The sequence below is a fragment of the Panthera tigris genome, chromosome A3 (assembly GCF_018350195.1).
Source record: "Panthera tigris isolate Pti1 chromosome A3, P.tigris_Pti1_mat1.1, whole genome shotgun sequence".
NCBI lineage: Eukaryota > Metazoa > Chordata > Mammalia > Carnivora > Felidae > Panthera > Panthera tigris.
In genome coordinates, this window is record NC_056662.1 from 47,485,403 (window position 1) to 47,504,041 (window position 18,639).

Below are 18,639 nucleotides of genomic sequence, written 5' to 3' on the forward strand. Positions count from 1 at the left end.
AAGCTTTCCAAGGCCCTGCACACAGTAGGCCATCATCCCATACTAAGACAACATATGCAACCATGCTTCGCAGGGGACTCATACTCTCCACTAGCATTTGTTGAAGGAATGAATGAATGAATGAATGATCAGTCTCCCTGACTTCTGGACTCCAGAAATGCTGGGTTTGGGTGTCCCCAGTGCTACATGCAGCACACTCATAATGTGGGCTGTTTTCTAAAACCGCAGAAAACAGCAATACATATTTACCTTATTAAATGCTAGCTTGGTTTGCTGTGAATTGTATGTCTGCATGAGGGGAGAGAGGGCAGAGCCAGGAAAGGTTAGGAGAAAAACTCTCCAAAGTAGAGGTGGGAAAGATCCCAAGGGCTCACGTGTTAGGCAAGACACCAGGAAATATTCAGAGATGAGAGGGGGCTGGGCATTAAATGGACAGAGAGAATGATGGTAGAGGGGTATCCAGGCGTGCAGAACAGCTGTGGGACACCTCCCCTATTGGGCCTTGAGGGGAATCATTTAAAGATTTCCCCCAGTGTCCAGGACTAAAAAGAAAAGCCCCTGTACTTCTCCCCCCACCCAAATCTTGGGTTTCTGTCACCCCCCCCCAAACACCTGCACCCTAGAATGACAAAGTCACCATCTCTTTCCCCATAAGAATCTCTCCCTTAGAGACAATGAGGAAAATGAGAGCAGAGGAAAGAACAGACTACTGTAAAGAGTGTCCATAAAGGGGAGGAGGGTTGCTAAGACAAATCTTTTATTATTTTTTAATTTTTTTTAAGACAAATCTTTTAAAGGAACCATTTGGGTGGCAGAAACTAGGGACAGAGATTAGACTCAGCCACTATGTTGCACAGGGGCTGATCACCGGTCCCTCCCCTCCCCCCCCCCCCACCAAATCCTGGATAAATGGCAGTCAGACCTCCGACAGGTCACCTCTAGCTGGCCTTAATCATCCCGACACCCTCCCCTCCGCAGCTGCTCCAGCCATCCAGCATAGGAGATGGGACCCCACCTCTGGCACTGGGTAGCCACTTCCAGATGCATCAAAGACATTTCAGGAGTGTGCTGAAGGGAGGCTCAAGGAGGCCACTGGCCTGCAGAGGTGGTGTTCCAAAGGGCCAGCATTTCCCTGCCGATTATCTTCCAAGACAAATCCCCACTTCACTAATTGTGCTGTGCCCTGTGCCTGACCAGTAGGGCCAGGGTTGTGACACTGCCTGCTGGATCCCCAGACCCGGACTGTAGCCCAGAATCATCCAGCTCAAGGGTGTCAACTTGCACTCTCTGGAGTTTGGGAGAAGGAGGGAATCCAGCCCCGGACACCGACCTTTCCAGAGCACCCTTTCCCAGGCACCTTTCAGAGACCTCAGTGGAGACGCCTCAGAAGTCAGCCAGCTTGGCATAGGCTTTGCGGCGTCTGGCTCTGGGGCTAGCTGCCGCTGTCGGTGCTGCCCCGCGCGATGAGCATCGGACGCAGAGGCTGGCCTTCTTTTGTGGCATCTCTCCTCCTCTGTGGATCCTCCTCAGTGCCTCCTCCTCTGGCATCTCCGTTCCCGGCGCCCACCCACCTCCATCCTACAGAAATCTCACTGAAAAGGTCCTGGGATTTGCGATTGCGCGGAGTGAAGGGAGGGGGCGACTGGGACCCGGGCAGACCGGGAATTCACAGCGACGCCTTTGGGAGCTTCAGGTTCCGCTTCTAGGAAATGAGTTTAATGATGGGACAGACCCTGCAGGTCTTCGAGAAGATCATAGGGGCAGGGGGGCGCGGTGGAGAGGAGGAGGATGCCAAGCGCCCGGCTAAGGGCTCTGCACGGTCAGCATAGTCGCTACCACCCCAGGGCCGCGTTACCCAAACGGAGGACTCTGGGACCCCTAGCCCCGCGGCTGCAGAGGGCAGAGCAGGGGAGTGGGAGGCCAAAGGTCAGACAAGACAGGATCTGAGGTGAGCAGCTGAGGGGGCGGGAGGTCCAGCTGGGGCTCTGGACGACCTGTGGCGGGGTTGGATCCCAGGCGGGGGCGCGGAGGTGGGCAGGCCGGGCGGGGCGCGCGGGCGCTGGGACTGGGGTGCGGAGGGCGCGCGGCGCGGGATTGGCGGGCGCTCCCCGCGGGGCCCACCGCAGGCTTTTCAGGCGGAGCAGGCAGAGGCGCACGCACCTGCACCGGAGTCCCAGGGCAAGTACTCTCCACCGCGCTCCCGCCGCCCCGGACGGGCACCCCTGGGCATGAGCGCCCCCCCGACGCTGCCCCCAGAGGGCGAGGAAGAGCTCGAGACAGCCTGGTCCCCTGCGGTCAACGCCAGCTGCGCCCCTGCTGAGGAGGAAGCAGCGGCGGGGACCGGGGACGCAGGGGCACCGGGCATGGTCGCCATCCAGTGCATCTACGCGCTGGTGTGCTTGGTGGGCCTGGTGGGCAACGCCCTGGTCATCTTCGTGATCCTCCGCTACGCCAAGATGAAGACGGCCACCAACATCTACCTGCTCAACCTGGCCATCGCGGACGAGCTCTTCATGTTGAGCGTGCCCTTCGTGGCCTCGTCAGCCGCCCTGCGTCACTGGCCCTTCGGGTCTGTGCTGTGCCGCGCGGTGCTCAGTGTGGACGGCCTCAACATGTTCACCAGCGTCTTCTGTCTGACGGTGCTCAGCGTGGACCGCTACATCGCCGTGGTGCACCCTCTGCGCGCCGCCACCTACCGGAGGCCCAGCGTGGCCAAGCTCATCAACTTGGGCGTGTGGCTGGCATCCTTGCTGGTCACCCTGCCCATCGCCATCTTCGCTGACACCAAGCCGGCTCGGGGCGGCCAAGCCGTGGCCTGCAACCTGCATTGGCCGCACCCGGCCTGGTCGGCGGTCTTTGTGATCTATACTTTCCTGCTGGGCTTCCTGCTGCCCGTTCTGGCCATCGGCCTGTGCTACCTCCTCATCGTGGGCAAGATGCGGGCGGTGGCACTGAGGGCCGGCTGGCAGCAGCGCAGGCGCTCAGAAAAGAAGATCACGCGGCTGGTGCTCACGGTGGTAGCCGTCTTTGTGCTCTGCTGGATGCCTTTCTACGTGGTGCAGCTGCTAAACCTGTTCGTGACCAGCCTTGATGCCACAGTCAACCATGTGTCCCTCATCCTCAGCTACGCCAACAGCTGTGCCAACCCTATCCTCTATGGCTTCCTCTCAGACAACTTCCGCCGTTCCTTCCAGCGGGTTCTCTGCCTGCGCTGCTGCCTCTTGGATGTCGCAGGTGGTGCTGAGGAAGAGCCCCTGGACTACTATGCCACTGCTGTCAAGAGTAGAGGTGGGGCAGGATGGATATGCCCCCCACTCCCCTGTCAGCAGGAGCCCTTACGACCAGAACCCAGCCGCAAGCCGGTCCCTCTCACCAGGACCACCACCTTCTGAAGAGCCCTTTCACCTCCTCCCCAGCCTGGCCACCTGTAAGGGAGTCTGTGCTACCCTGACACCCCAGCAGACTGCCTGTCCTAGATGCTCATCTAAGAGCCACCACCTGTTCCCACCACAGCCACAGCCACCTTTTCCCAGCAGTCTATGGGTCAGCCCCAAGAGCATCAAAGCTCCTTTCCTTTGTTCTGTCCTCAGGACTCTGGTTTCTAGGGGGGGTACCTCCATGGGGGTAGGACTCCTCTGACCACCAGTCCATGATGTTAATTATTCCTGGATCTTTGACTAGTTTCCGAGGGGTGGGAAGCAGGGGGATGCCAGGCAGGAATGGCCATCTGCATGTGACGTGTTACAGAATCTCTGCCTTGGAGAGGGCTGTCCAGAGGGTGGAGGCAGCCTGTGCCCTTGGTCTCTGCAGACTCTGCCTGTGGTGGAGACATAGCATGTTCAAAAAGGGAAGGGAGGAAGGAAGATGCCTCCAAGCACACCATTGGCTTCCATTCCTGGGATCTTTTCTAACTGAAATTGATGCATGACAGCCTGGGGCACCTCCAGGCCCAGTGCCTGCTTGCAGTCAGAAATGTCACTCCAGTTTTCTGGGGCTAGCATCAGGCTTCCTGTGAGTAGGAAAGGTTTGGAAAGTCATGATCTGGGATTTGTTATGAGGCACAAAACCAGGTCAGTAATAATAATAATAATAATAATAAAGCAGAAAGGATGAATCTCATCTAGCTCCTATGGTGTGATTTTTTGCCTTGACCCTTTGTCATGAGAACATGAGACCTCATTAAGTTGACCAGTTTATACCGCAGTGGTGAGTGGGAGGGAACTGGAGGTGGGAGGGAAGAGACCAGAGAATGCAGATGGAAATCAGCCCAGATTTTGGATAGAGGAGGCAGCTCTGTCACCCACTGTTAAAAAAAAAAAAAATCGCAATTCAGTAAAACACCAGCCAGATGTACATAATAAACATATCTAGGCTGAACATGGTAAACAGCTGTAACTTCTTGCCTAATGTTAACCCAAGGATAAATTAGCTTTTCCCAAAGGAAAAAGTCAGCTTATGAGAGCTTTAATCCTGTTTTCTGTGAATAAATCCTTGCAATGCTTCTGTAGGGGCCTGGAGTGAAAACATGCAATTAAACATATGTGAACAGCTGTGTGGGAGACTCCACCTGGCTGAGCAAAGCAAAACACCCTTCTGGGTTTGGCCGGCCCATCCCGGTGCAGAAAGGAAGATACTCAGGGAGGGAGGTGAGGACAGCTGGAGAGAGAGCCCCTCTGCTCTTCAAATGGGGTCAGCCTTGCAGCTTCCTAGCAGGAGGGCTTCAAGAGAAAATACAAGGGACCTGCCAGCCTAGCAGAACTTGCCTGACTTGAGCCTTTTGGGGCAGTCAGCAGGCATCCCAAGGTGGGCACAGAGGGCTTCTAGGAGGCTAAAGAAGATTGAGGAGGGCAGAGCAAGGCCCAGGGAGATGCTCTGCTTCCACCATGGGCAGGGGCTCCTCTCTGAGGAGGAAACAGAACAGGGCTCTTCCCTGAAGTGTTAGGGCCAAAACCAGAGTCTTACTTGATATGAGCAGGTGCCTGGTGTATGAGAACCAGGCAAGAGAGCTGATTTCTGGTCCTAGATATAAACATTGTGTGATCCAGGCAAGTGACTGAATGCTAGGGTCCTCAGATTTCTGTCTGTAATATCACGAGGTCTTCTAATGTCGGCACACTGTGACAGAGAACTCACCGTATGCTCTTTTCCATGTGGCTATAGAATCTAGCTTCTTCCCTACTGAATGAAAAACAGAAAGCCTTACCTACATTGTGTTGGGGCATATAACCATTGGATCCTTACTCCTCTACATGGCCAGCCAGCAGTATGATCTGTAGGCGGTAATTAGTGTTGATCCAAGTGTGTCTCATAGGGCTGGGTGGGTGAGGTAGAGATGAAGGCCATTAGGGTCTGCACATTGGGGTGGTCTACATCTGTCTGAGAGAGAAAATGTGTAGCCAATCTGTATTGCATCCCAGAGACATGGCTGTGGTTTGGGAGCTCCAAACTAAGGTGCAAGAACTCCTTGAACTCACAAACATGTGTGCACACATGCACACACATGCATGCATGTAAACACACAGACATCAATTGTCCCAAACCTATCATACCCACTAGAGTTGCCTTGGGCATCTGGAGTAAGCCAGTGCTGGTGTTGGCTGGCCTTGTGTAACCATAATTTCCTAGCAGTCTTTAAAACTTAATTATTTCTTTGTTCCCCAGTGCCTGGCAGCATGCAGCAGTGTGGTCACTCAGTAAATGTGGTGGAGGGGCCACTGGAAAAGATCTGACATGGGCGTGGGCTGCTGGGCTTTTGCCCCCTCTTGGGTGGGGGGCTACAGTCCTTGTCTTCAGTGTCCAACAATGATTCACACCAGGCCAACTCTCTGATGAGCAAGACGGAGCACTGACCAGGAGTCTTGGCAACACTGGGCTGGGCTGAGTATTTGAAAATGCAATGTTTTTAACTTAGTTGGTGATGGCTGAAGTAGAGGTAGCCTTAGGTGATGAAAGGAAAAATCCCTGAGAGGCAGGGGCCCTCCATTGGCCAAGCCAGCCAGCAGTGAATGCTATAATTTCTCTGAGCCACAGTTTCTCACATGAAATATGCACAAAGCAGGGTGTGGGTTTTGAGTTCTTCTCAGCTGTAAACTGCCTTTTCAAAAGCACTGAAGAGGCATGCTGAGGCAGTGGGAGGGTGAAAGACAGCATTCTTCTATGCTTAGTGCTTTCTCTATCCCTTGTTAAAAATTAGCATTAATGCTGCCCCTGACCTGGGAGTCATAAATCACGCAGTGGAGGCACAGGCTAGGGGTGGAGAGTGTGCTGCTGGCCAGTGTCTTCCTCAGCTGCAGAGCCTTCTCACTTCTTGGTGATTAGCAACTCAGCACCCACAAAGTATCCCGGGCATTTGTTGGGGGACACATTTAGAGCCCACCAACAGTGGTAGTTAGCATCAACCCTGAGGCCTTTGTTAACAGCTGATTACATGAACCCCTCAGGTTCCTGAGCAGAAAATTTGCAGAATTTGTGAATTAAAGTCAGAGATAGAAGTAGCTGGGGTCCTGAGAGCTTTTCACATCACACATTTCACCTGCCTCAGAGGTCAGCCATGAAGACATGCAGGCAGGCTCTGGCCTGAGTCCTGCTTCTACTGACCATAACAGCTTTTGGCTTCAAAGTGAATGAAAATGTTTTTTACCTGGGTAGAAACAGCCTTCAGACACCCCTCAATCAGTGAACTTGCTTTGCATTTTAAAGCTGTCTTTAACTTACTGTTCAGTGACAAGCCAGGTGTTTATTTTCTCCAGATGATTGTAAAATGATATTTGAACATGACAGGTGATCACTCATTGGAATTCTTGCCCAACCTGTCAGCTCTATGTCATTGAACAAAGATACATACTATTTTCATTTTTTCTTTAAATTCTTGGCTTCACTTTCATTAAAAACAGCATACCTAGCACTCCTTAGGTGCCAAAGGCTGATATCAAAGGAAAAAAACAAAAAAAAAAATGTATGTTTCTGCTGTGCTATTCAGAAACCAGACATGGAAGACTGACCAGTGGCTAGGCAAATTCCTATAAATTTGAGTTTCAAAGCTCTTCTCTGACATCCCTGTCTCTCACTACCCCTTACCCAAAGCATGCAACAGAAAAGCCTCAGATTCCTTAAGCACAAATATCAGAGTGCTAAGGCACTGTCCTTGAAGCTCTGCTTTGTGGAGGTTTGTGCTGGGAGTGTGCATCAGACAGCACTCTGAGTGCTGCTTCTGGCAGCTTCGAGGTAAGATGGGGAGTCTCCACAGACAGCACCCGTGTCCTCATGAAGCTTGGAGCTTAGAGGCAAAAGATGAGCCCTCATCAGAGAACCACAGAAATGACAGTACAATTTTAAGCTTAAATAAGAACACACAGGAATGGACTCTGGTTTCTATGAGATGATATACTAAGAGAACCTGACATCGTCATAGGGTAGGTTTCCTCCGGAAGGTTGCTGGAGATGACATCCTCATAAAGATGAGTGGGAATCAGCCAGGAGAAGAAGGGGTGGAGTGGAAAGTACAAAGGGCTCAAGGCACAGCATGTGCAAAGGACCTGTGATGGTAAGCACTGAAGATGACAAAGATGACTGGAACAGAGGACGGATGATGCCCAGTCAGCAACAGGCACTAGGAGACAGACCAGCAGTGCCTCATAAGTCCCCTTGAGGATTTAGGACCATGCCACATCACAGCAGTGGCAGACTTTAATGAGAGGGTCAGGTCAACCTGGCAAAGAAACCCATTAAGGAGTCTTGAATCCTTGTAAAGTTTGGACACTTGTACCCTCCATTTTTCAGTGCGAGGCTGGCAGGTAGAATGTGTTCTTTCCATTTCAACAGTCATCAACTTTTTTCAACAGAAAGGCAGAGTTCCCAATCCTATGAATGGACTGGCCTAACCAGGAGGGGCACCTTTGAAAGTGGAGGAGAACTAATATTAAAAAAATCCAAGATCATTAACTGAATCACTCAGAATGGAAGTACTGACTTGGTTAAAATAAAACCTTTGGCTTTCTATTAGCGAAAGACACTGTGGGTACCCACTGATGCCACATAGAAGTGTGGTGCCTGGGTCTAGATGGGCTGCCTGAGGTCAACGCTGGCACAGTGCAGATGTGCAGTGGCCTGGAAAGAATAGACTTGGGGACACACAGACCAGGGAGAGAGAATCCACATACCAGCCTAGTGGGACCGCAGGAAAAGCTCTGTGGCCCCTGGAGAAAGGCCGGAATGACAGTATCTACCCCCTGATTGTGCAGGGGACTGGCCCAGAAGAAGACTAAACATTCAGAGAGTGACCAAATGACAGAGAAGGAAAACAACAAGGTCAATGCAGAGAATTGGCATGTTTTGTTGTATTTTTTGATGTTTTTAAATTTTTATTTTATTATTATTGTTGTTGTTGTTGTTGTTATTCTAGAGAGAGAGAGAGAAAGCAAAAGAGTGCAAACAGGGCAAAAGGGCAGAGGGAGAGAGAGAATCTCAAGCAGGCTCCCTGCTCAGCATGGAGCCCGACTCGGGGCTCGATCCCACAACCCTGGGATCATGACCTGAGCTGAAATCAAGAGTCAGATGATCAACCGACTGAACCAGCCAGGCACCCTGGTGTTTTTTTTAAATCAGGATTTCTTTAGCCTGTGATTTATTTTCAATCTATTTTTATTGAAGTATAATTTACATAAGGCAAAGCTCACTCCTTCTAGGTGCTCAGTGCTATGAATTTTGACAAACCTACACAATTACGTTATTTAACTGCTACTGCCACCCCAAGTTAAGATGGGGACTGTTGTTGTCACCAAGCATTTTCCTCATGGCCGTGACACATGCATTGAGAGGGCAGGTTGCCAATAGCATGGAGGACATGAGGGGATCAGATCTGGGGCAATGTGATCCCTAAATTGAGGGAGGCCCTCCACCCAATACCATTTCCTGAACTCCTTTACACAGGCAGGGATCCCTCAGGAAACATTACTCAGGAAACGTTGCCCTTTCGACCTCCCATATCTGAAAAGAACCACCCTGAGCTCCAGAAATCCCTCACCCACAACCATGGGCTTGAGTATGTCTCTGGGCAAGGTGCCAGCTTCTTGATGACCTCATAGGCTTTTACTCTGAGCTCTGGAGAAAGAGCACGGCTTCCCCTCCAAGCCAGGGGTTCGGACTCCCTCCAAAGCCTTGCAGAGTGGATACCCCTCAAGACCCCACAGAAGCTTCATTTCCATTGATCTCAGGCCCATGGGCTTGCTGCTCTGCTGGGTAGCTCTGTGTTTACTGAAGCCTTGTCCTGAGCTCTGGACATTCAGACAAATGAAACAGAGAAGCCAGGGTTTACTCCGGGCCCTTCTCAGACTTCCCTTTCTTGTCCTGTTACTATTAGACTTATGAAGCCCCACCTTTAGGAGAAGGGCAACAATGTTTGAAGAAAGACAGGAATCACATTCTGGCAAAGAATCACCAAAAGTGTCACTTTTGGATTCAGTCATTATTTCAAGACAACTTTAACAATATGTGCCCCTATTACAGGCAAGATGGTGTGCAAAGCTCTAGTTCCCCAGAGTCCGTGGGAGTCGTGGGCCCCTGTTTTCAAGGAATTAAATGGAATTGAGGTGGGAGGCAGAAGGAAGAGGGGGAGGATTCAGGATACTGTTGCAAAGCCCTTCTTCCTCACTGGGTGGCTGAAGGAAGGTCTGCTGGGGTCCTACAGCCCATGAATATGCAATTGAGGTCAGCCTCAGTGTGAAGCCAGAAGAAAGATTCCAGAAGGACAAGAGAGAGAAGTTGCCACATGTCCAATATGCGGAGGGGAAGAAGGATAATCAGTCATGGGATAAAATCAGTCGTGATAATGTCCCATTAAAAAAAAATAATAAAAGATTTATTTCAGACAGAAAGTCAGAAAAGTATCTGGCCTACGGCCTGGGTGTGGGGGGGCATTATCATCATGGACCCGTTTGGAATCTCAGTGTTTATCACTGGATCCTAAAACCCTTCTGTGGCTAGCTCCCCTGTTTCCAGTGGGTGTGACTTTGAATTAACGCATCCCCCAGGGTTCTTTTGTCTTTCGTAATCACACTTTCCAAACAAGCTGAGAAGGATTTTGATTCTGTTAGAATCTGATGTTAAAAAAATATTTCTTTTCTCTTGTGAGAGGAAATTGGTTGTTTGCCTACATCTGAACCTACTGACCGAGACAAAAAGGGGGTGGGGGCGGTGGAGAAGGACTTTCTCAAAACGAAAAGAGATAGTGCTGAATCTGGGCACACATTCTGAAAACGAAAGGAAGAGTCAGGCATTGCTTGTATTATTTTATGAAGAAGCGCCTGCAAAGGTCAGAGGATGTGTTTTCAAATGAGCTTGGGTACCCCCCCCACTGAGTCTTGACCATGATGAAAATGTGCTTTCATATGTTCTTTGTAACATTAGTTTTCCCTGAAGATGTGAAATAATAATTAACCCCTATTTAACATGAGACCAACAGAAGCCCGCAGAGAGCTTGGCCCTTCTTCTGTCACCTGGCCCTCCACATCCAGAATGGCAGACCCAGGGGCCCAGGAATGAGAGTGGCACAGCAGGTGGTTGGCACAAGGGGTAGGAGGCAGCAGTGCCCTGATTTCCCTTTGCACACACCTTCCTTACTTCCTTATTGCACCCTCAAGCCCCACCCCCGAAATTGTGGAGCAGGGGATTCACCATCTAGCTTTTTTGTGTCTTTGCACATTCCTGGTGGGCTGCCAGAAATTTGGGCAGCACAAGTCCAGAACACAAGGCAAATGAGCAGGGCACTGGGAGACCTAGGAGCCAGATTTCACTGAAACTTGTTTGCAGAAGGTTAAGAGAGTCGGGCTGTCTGGTCAAAGCTCAGAAAAGTTCATCCTTGTGATTCAATCATGAAAACACAGGATTCTTGGTGCGGGGAGACCCTGAAGAGGTCGAGGGAGGGTTATCGAGTGTCATCTGGTGTGTGTAGACGACTCCAGTGGCATGAAGGGGAGTGGCCTGAGTGACCTCTCTGGTGTGACCAGGATGATGTATGTATTGATAATGGTGGTAGTTCCCAGAATGCACGTATTCTTCAGGACTTACAGATTGGGTCACCAAAAAGGGTGAATTTTAATGTATGCCAATTATGTTGTGGTTTTCTTTTTCTTAAAAAAAAAAGAGATAAAATAAAATGCACTGGCCACCATTTGGCCCTAGCCTGCTCTTCCTGCGACCTGTGGTCTTAATGGCGAAAACTTTCCAGGTCTCCAGATTTTAATTCTTGTGGCACCCTAATCAGTGATCAAATACCACTTAGGTCCTTAGGAGCTTAGGTTCTTCTTTGTCCCCACAGAGAAGGACAAAGATGAGCAAACATGCCTGTATTTTTCCGAAGTTCCCTCAGTTTGGTGGATGAGACCGCCTTCCCTCAGATGCAGGTGGCAGCTGTCAGTGTTTCTGAGTCGGCAGTCTCCCATATGCGGCAGGGCCCTGGGAACTCAATCAGGAAGACGAATCACAGAAGAATCTGTTTAGGTGTCCACACCCACCAGCCCCTTTGCAGTCCTCAGTGGGGCAGATGGTTGATAGAGTTAAAAGATTTGCCCAGAGTCACCCTTCAAGAATCTGTGGACATCTGGGGCTATCACTTTCAACTCATGATTCCTCTCTCTTTTGCAAGTTCCTCCTCTTTGGTGTTGCTACATTTGAAGGCCCTGTGTAGCAGGTGAGGGTGAAGGTGTGGGTAGTGCTGCCTTTCCCACAGCTCCAGGGTCTGCCTGGGCTGAGCCACTTTTGGGCCCGGAGAAAGCAAGCTTAGGGGTGTGTTCTCTCCTTCTCTGTGGCCTCCCCGGGAGCACAATGGAGGGGATCTCTGAACCCCTATGCTTTGACAGGCTTAGTGAGCAGGGAAAATAGAACTTGGAAGCAGGATTTTACAGCTCCCAAGGGGCTGCTTCTCACTCTGCAAACATATCCTTCCTTGAGGAATCCCCACATCCCACCATGATGCTTCCTCTAGAGGGGGCAGCAACCCTTCCAAGTGACTGCACCTTGCCTGGAAAGAGTACTTTCCACTCTCTGCACCACCCTGAATTTGCTCTCAAGACATTTGAGATCTCAACATAATCATTTTTAATCCACTTATGCATCTACTAATTTATTGGCAAATATACAAACATTTATTGGGCACCTGCTGTGTGCCAGAACCTGTGCTAACTCACTTCATTTAATGTTCATGGAAACCCTGTGGAGTGGCTGTGCTAGTACCCCATTTTACCACCTTATAGGGGTTGCATGGTATCCATGGTCATGTGACAACCACGTATCAGGTTGGGATTCAAACCCAGGTGTATATGACACCCACAACTCATGTTTGCTCTGGCGGATGCTTACAAGGGAAACTGTGCAGGTGTCTGCCTATGAGGGCATGTAAATAAGTCTACAAGTAGCTGTTATCATCCCAACCAATTTTAGTACAGAAATTGAATACCAATATCCTCTTAATAAAACTCGAGTGACATGAGATGCCTGGGAGGCTCAGTCGGGTAAGCGTCTGACTTTTGGTTTCAGCTCAGGTCATGATCTCATGATTCATGGGGTCCAGCCCTGCACTGGGCTCTGCACTGACAGTATGTGGAGCTCTCCCTCTGTCTCTGCCCCTGCTCCACTCATGCTTTTCTCCCTTCTTCTTCTTCTTCTTCTTCTTCTTCTTCTCTCAAAATAAATAAATAAACTTAAAAAAAACTTGAGTGACATACTTGCTTTTGGTATAGAATTTCCTGTCTGTAAGCTGACCTGGAGTCCCCTCACCCCATCCTTCTCCCCCCTTACCTCTCCATTCTACCTCTTCAGTTCCATCTTAGTGATCTTCCACCTTGTTCATCATGCTTCATGCCCTGCCCTCTGCTAAGACTCTTTCCTACACAGGGCCTTTGCACATGCTGTTCCTTCACCCAGACTGTATTCTTCTCCACTCTCCATTTGTCCAACCCCTGCTCCTCCTTCACATCTAGTGTTAAGGGTCAAAGACACCTTATTTACTCCTGCAACCTAAGTCCCACTCTCCTATTGTGCTGAAGTTCTCCTCCTTAGCTCCTACTACTGTCTCTAAGTTAAATACAGTTAGGGAGCAATTTGTTTTATATGTACCTCCCCCATGAGAATGTAAGCTTCTTAAGGCAGGGCTTGTTAACATGACAATCACCAAACCAGGCACAGAGTATGTGCTCAATAAATATTTGCCAAAATAGTCTAACAAAGGGGCTAGAGCTGAGGAGGGAAGAAATGCCATTTAACTCATAAAATCAAATTCTGATTTATCTAGAAGTATGACCTTGGCCTTCTTCCCCAAGCCCTACAAGTTGTGGGACATCATCAGCAACCATGAACCAGTTGCTGAGATTTGGAGTTCTCCCTCAGACCTGAATATCCAATAATGTGAACACAGAGTGAGACCATATAAGATGACCCACAGCCCCTGTTTCATAAGGCTTACTCTGATTCTAAATGCTGGGGAATTGTTCTTATAGCTGACTGATTTGTTTATGACCCTGGCATCTTTCTCAGAGTGAGGCTGTGGTTTCCCAGTTGTTTTGAGAATCTCAAGTTCAGACGAGTCCTATAAGCAGGGATGCTGATCTCCCACTGGACAGGGAATGAGGAGGATAGGGAGGAACTAGGACCCTTTTAGTGCCCTGGGCTCCAAGATGCCCCAGTAAGGGTTTTTGGCTCTGAGTCTTAGAAGTGTGTTTTGGTCTTCTTATATTCCTTAAGAAAAGCCCCCTCCTTTGGAGGAGGAAACACTAAAGCAATAAACCTTAAGTCAATTTGCTGGCTACTTGGAAGCAAGCCCTTTCGAAAAATGGAAGTCCAGTAGTAAGGACAAATTTGTAAGGTATCACTTTCTCCTCTTGACCCCCAGCACAATTCATGTGTACCAGCTTTGCCTGCACACATTAAGTTTTTCCTTCATATGTGCCTCCTACTGAATTTGGTTTTCCGCTAGCCTACCAAACTCCTAAGGGCAACATTGCTCAAATTTGTTATCTCAGGAGGGCACTGTGCATAGTAGCCACACCCCAAAGCTGTCAGCTTTATCCAGGATGGATGTTGAAATCTCCAACTTCATCTTCACAACTGTAACTATTCAGATGAGAGCTAGGAAATTCAGCATTATCCAGATGTATAAAAATACGTGAATATTTGATCAAACTCCATTCCCTTCCAACTTCTGTTTTATGAAAATTTTCAGAGCACTGCATATAAAATTTAGCCAGTGCCACCATGTGAGGAAAAGAGGCCCAGGAAAAGACAATGTTTCTAATCTCCAACAGAAATAAGAATGGCTTAATACTGCATGAGACCTTGGTATGTGGAAATGATGGTTTGAATTTGAGTCACAGACTGAGACCCCTCATGACTGTTGTGTTTACATATCTCAGAGGGCAGATAATGCCAAACCATTCACAGGAAGGACACAAGCTGGGATTCTAGAGATGCCCCAAGAAGAACTGTTTCTTTAACTCATCCCAACAAATAATCCTATAATGTGTTTCAAAACACATAGACACAAGTCCTGTGTATGAAGTTGTTATGGTTACAGAGAGAAACATAAATATTTGTGCACACAGACATAACATGAAGTCCTCCTACAGTGAAAACAATCTCCTCTGGAGAGATCTTTGAAGTCAGAGATGGTGCCTTGAGCAGATGGAACTAGTGATGGGGTGTGGAACAGCCTTTAAATGCATGGCATGGAGTTTGCATTGTTTGTGAGCTCTGTTTAATGACAAAATGAGGCGGTTGGGGAAGCCTAGGTGAACAGAAACAAAACCCAAGAGCACACTGTTATTTGTTTATTTTCTACATGTGATGTCATAAGCAAGAGTTTTGCCTGTGTTCTAGTTTGTTTCCAATAAATAAATAACTATGTACAAATGTGCCGAGTTTACAAAATAGAGGAAAATCTTTGTATTACAAAAGATACACTCGTATGATACATTTTCCCCAAACAGTGAAACATGATTTCGATTTCAGATTTCGATTTCGTTCCTAGCTTAGTTGAACCAACAACCCTGTGTAGCAATGTCTAAAGGTGTGTACCTAGTCTTTTCTATCAGAAAGCAAAGCTATAAATGGAAAATTCCTCAGTTTCTTGAGAATATAGGCCCTGACTTGGCCTGCTACTTATTACTGATCCACATTTAATGTATTCCAGAAAGTTGGAAGCTGTCTGAAACAGTTCTCAAACTATACTGGGCAGACCCCTGCAGATGTTGTTAAAATATAGATTCTCATGCAGCCCAAGTTTCTGCATTTCTAACCAACTGCCAGAGGCAGGCAGCTCCTAACTCTTGTCGAGCAACCATGTTCTAAGTGGCCAGGGTGAGAAGGCTTCTTGGAAGTCGGAGAAATTCTTAAGGGCTTGATCAAGGTGAGGTCCTAATTGAGCATCCTCCAGGCTCCATTCCCAAGCTCCCAAATTCCCCACCCCCACTCCCTACAAGGCCAGAAGAACTGGTTTTATTTTGGAGCACAAATTACTAGAAGAGTAAAACTCAAAATGGTAACTGGCATGAACTGTGCAGCTCATAACTTTCTTAAACTGTCTCGTGGGAGATCTTTCATTCCCTTCTGAATCTAGAGCTATCACGAGAGCATTTTCAACATTGTCAAAAATAACCAGTAACAACAACAACAGCAATTGTAATAATGGGAAAAAGAAACGGCATAAGGAGCAATAAAGACCTTTTGGTTCAAATGAAAAGTGACAACAATAAAACCCAGGCTCACTGTTTAAAAAGTTAAAAACAAACAAACAAACAAACAAACAAACATCCCTTAGCTTGAATTTCTATGACAGTCCAGCAAATATTAGTTAAATGAGTGTCTCTCACATCTTAACTTTTGTTAAAATGATATTGTTCTGGAAGTCTGAAGTTTCAGGATAAATTAGCAAATCTGCTTCAAGACCAAATGGATTCCCAACCATCCTTGTTTGTAGTGTTTCTGTTTCTGTGTCACGGAGGAGTTTTGCCTAGGCAGACATGGAAGGGTAGAAGCAGGGTCTAGGGTAGGGTGGGAGACTCCAGGTGGGTTGGCTGAGTTCCAGGTAGGGGAAATTTGGGAGAAAATGAATAGGGAACTGGGGCTTGGCTTTATCAAGGTGAGCCCACCAAAAAAACCTACCAAGATAGTTTCACCGCCACCTGAAGAGTGGAAGTACGTAAATATACAAAAAGGGGAGGGGGAAGCAAGGAAGGGAGAAAGAGCAGAAGGGATATAAAGTGGGTATTGGACACATACAGGTAGGGAAAAATGCAAAAGCAAAAAATAACAAAATAACAAAACCATCCTAAATACTTAAAAAATAAATATCTTCGTCATTCCTGACACCTCGATTACACTCACTAGTCCACAGGATCACAGTCTGCCCCAAAGACTGCCAACCAACAATGCTCACCCCTCCTGTGCCCCTTGGCGAGGGCATGGGACACTCTATAGTCTGTGTCTTCATTGCCATCTCTGCCCAGTTGTCCAATGACGTGTGGAAGTGGCTGGAGCACATACTCCTTCCAACCCCTACCCCTCCCGAGCAGTGTGCAGAATCGGCAAAAGGGGCGGGGAGGGTATTCTCCAGTTCCGATGCCAGTTAAAGTGCTTTGGGTTAGGTGGCCAAGGAGTAAGGCTGGGGCAGGGGAGAGGCACAGGAGGGAGGGAAGGCCTAGCCAACACCGGGGTCCAGGGAGGCAGCCCCTCAGAGCTTCTGAGGCGTCCGCTCGGTTCGCACTTGCTGCAGCACCACCTCCTTGGCTGGGGACCCACACTTGTACTCCAGCTCTGCCCGCGTGGTGCCTTGCTTCTTGCGCAGGTGGCACAAGAGCGCCAAAAGAGCTACAACCAGAGATAGGCTGGCGATGGAGATGCCGATGAGCACTCCAGAATGCAGGGGCCCTACCTGCGAGGGGATGGAGGTGGTGCTAGGAGTCTGGCTGACGGGGGGCTCCCCAGAGCCACTGTCACTGTTACTGTCACTGTCATTGTCACCGTTTATCTTGTTGGGGTCACAGTCAGTGGCAACCTGGCCGGCAAAGGACGAGTCAGGCCCGCAGTTGCACTCGTACGTGCCAGGGAGGTTGCGGCACGCATAGGGGCAGTCTCCATTCTCACACTCATCGATGTCCGTGCAAATGTAGCCATCGTCCAGGATGTAGCCATCAGGGCACTGGCAGGAATCCGGGTTGTTGGGGTCGCAGTCAGCTGGGCATGTAGTCTGGTTGCAGAACATCTGGCACCTGTGCGGGGCCTGAGGGCTAGGTACGAAGCCCTCGGCGCAGATGCAGCGATAGTCATTTTGGCCCACGGACTGGCACTGGTACTCGCAGTTACTCCCGAAGCACGGGTCCACGGGCTCCAAGCATTCGCCGTCCACCATGTCGTAGCCCGGGTAGCAGTGGCAAGTGAAGGCGCCCTGCGTATTAACACAGAGTTGCGGGCAGGGACTGGGCACCTGGATACAGTCGTCCACGTCCTCGCACCGGTGCTGGTCTGCAGCCAGCTGGTAGCCGGTCTCACACATGCACGAGTAGGAACCAGGCACGTCCGGGCTGGGAATGCAGAAATGCTCGCAAAGTTCGTAGCAGGACTGCTCCTCAGGCGCGGCGGCGCAGGAGCGCCCGTCCGCCTGCAGGGCGGCGTCAGCTGGGCAGAGGCAGTGCGACGTCCCGGCGCTCCGGTTGCAAGTGTGCTCGCAGCCGCCGTTCTCCACGCTGCATTCCCAGGCGCCAGGCGCTTCCCGGCCCCAGCGCGCCTCGGCCTCTCCCCGCGGCGCCATGCACTCCAGCTCCACTCCGAAGGGCTCTACAGCGGCGGAGCTACCCACCGGCAGCGCCTGGAAGTCAGCGCCAAGGGCCCGGAACGGGGTGCTATAGGTGATCGCTACACCGGCGGCCGCCACCGCGCCAGAGTCCACGAGCAGGGGCCTGCAGGAGGCTGCGAAGTGGAACTCGCAGAAGAAACCGTCGGCCTCCGCGTCGCACTGCTGCTCCTCCCAGGCCGGCTCGCCGGATGCTAGGGCCCCGGCCTCCGAGACTGCGACGCACAGGGGACCGCAGAGAGGCGCCCTGTCGACGTGGAGCCGCGCCCACCTGCTGTAGCTGGTGCGGTTGTCTCCTGTAACCCACTGGAAGCCGCGCAAGGGCCCGAGTTGCTCGGGGTCGTGGCAGCCGTGCTGGAGCTGCAAGCCGATCCAGAGGCGCGGGCTGTCGCCGCTCAGTAGCAGGGAAATGACATCAGCCGCCACTGAGGAACGCACGGTCATCAGGTGGCCCCCCAGCTGCTCGCAGGCCTGGCTGGCGGCGGGGAAGGTCGCGGGGCCGGGGAAGAGCGCGAAGCAGTCGTGCTCCACGCACTGGCTGCCGCGTGGCTGCGGCCCTGGAGGTGCGGAGAGCCCCAGGCCAGCGGGGGCCAGAACACCGAGGAGCAGGACCCGAAGCATGCTGTCCCGGCACGCCTTGTGCAGGCGCCGGGGAGAGCGCAAGCGCCGCGACGGGGCCCAAATCCGATTCGGGCTGAGAGGCGCAGGGCGCTGCTGGCGACAGCCGCTTGCGTTGGTCCCAGCCCAGACGCGTCCAGCCGCGGCGCGCAGCCCTGCAGAGGCAGCCTCTGACATGCCGGCGG

At 50.5% G+C, this 18,639-nt stretch overlaps 2 protein-coding genes across 2 annotated transcripts; one reads left to right on the plus strand and one right to left on the minus strand.

Moving 5' to 3' along the window:
* Window positions 1-2,228: 2,228 nt before the first annotated feature.
* Window positions 2,229-3,392, plus strand: SSTR4 (somatostatin receptor 4). Its single transcript, XM_007096612.3, has one exon. The coding sequence runs from the start codon at window positions 2,229-2,231 to the stop codon at window positions 3,390-3,392; it is 1,164 nt and encodes a 387-aa protein (XP_007096674.2).
* Window positions 3,393-14,801: 11,409 nt separating this feature from the next.
* On the minus strand, window positions 14,802-18,639 carry THBD (thrombomodulin). The gene has a single exon (XM_007096613.2). It carries the CDS (start codon window positions 18,629-18,631, stop codon window positions 16,718-16,720), a length of 1,914 nt encoding a protein of 637 aa, XP_007096675.2. The 5' UTR covers window positions 18,632-18,639; the 3' UTR covers window positions 14,802-16,717.

What these genes read in the sequence shown, in the direction of transcription:
- SSTR4 (XM_007096612.3), top strand. Translation starts at nt 2,229, where the DNA reads ATGAGCGCCCCCCCGACGCTGCCCCCAGAGGGCGAGGAAGAGCTCGAG.
- THBD (XM_007096613.2), bottom strand. Translation starts at nt 18,631, where the DNA reads ATGTCAGAGGCTGCCTCTGCAGGGCTGCGCGCCGCGGCTGGACGCGTC.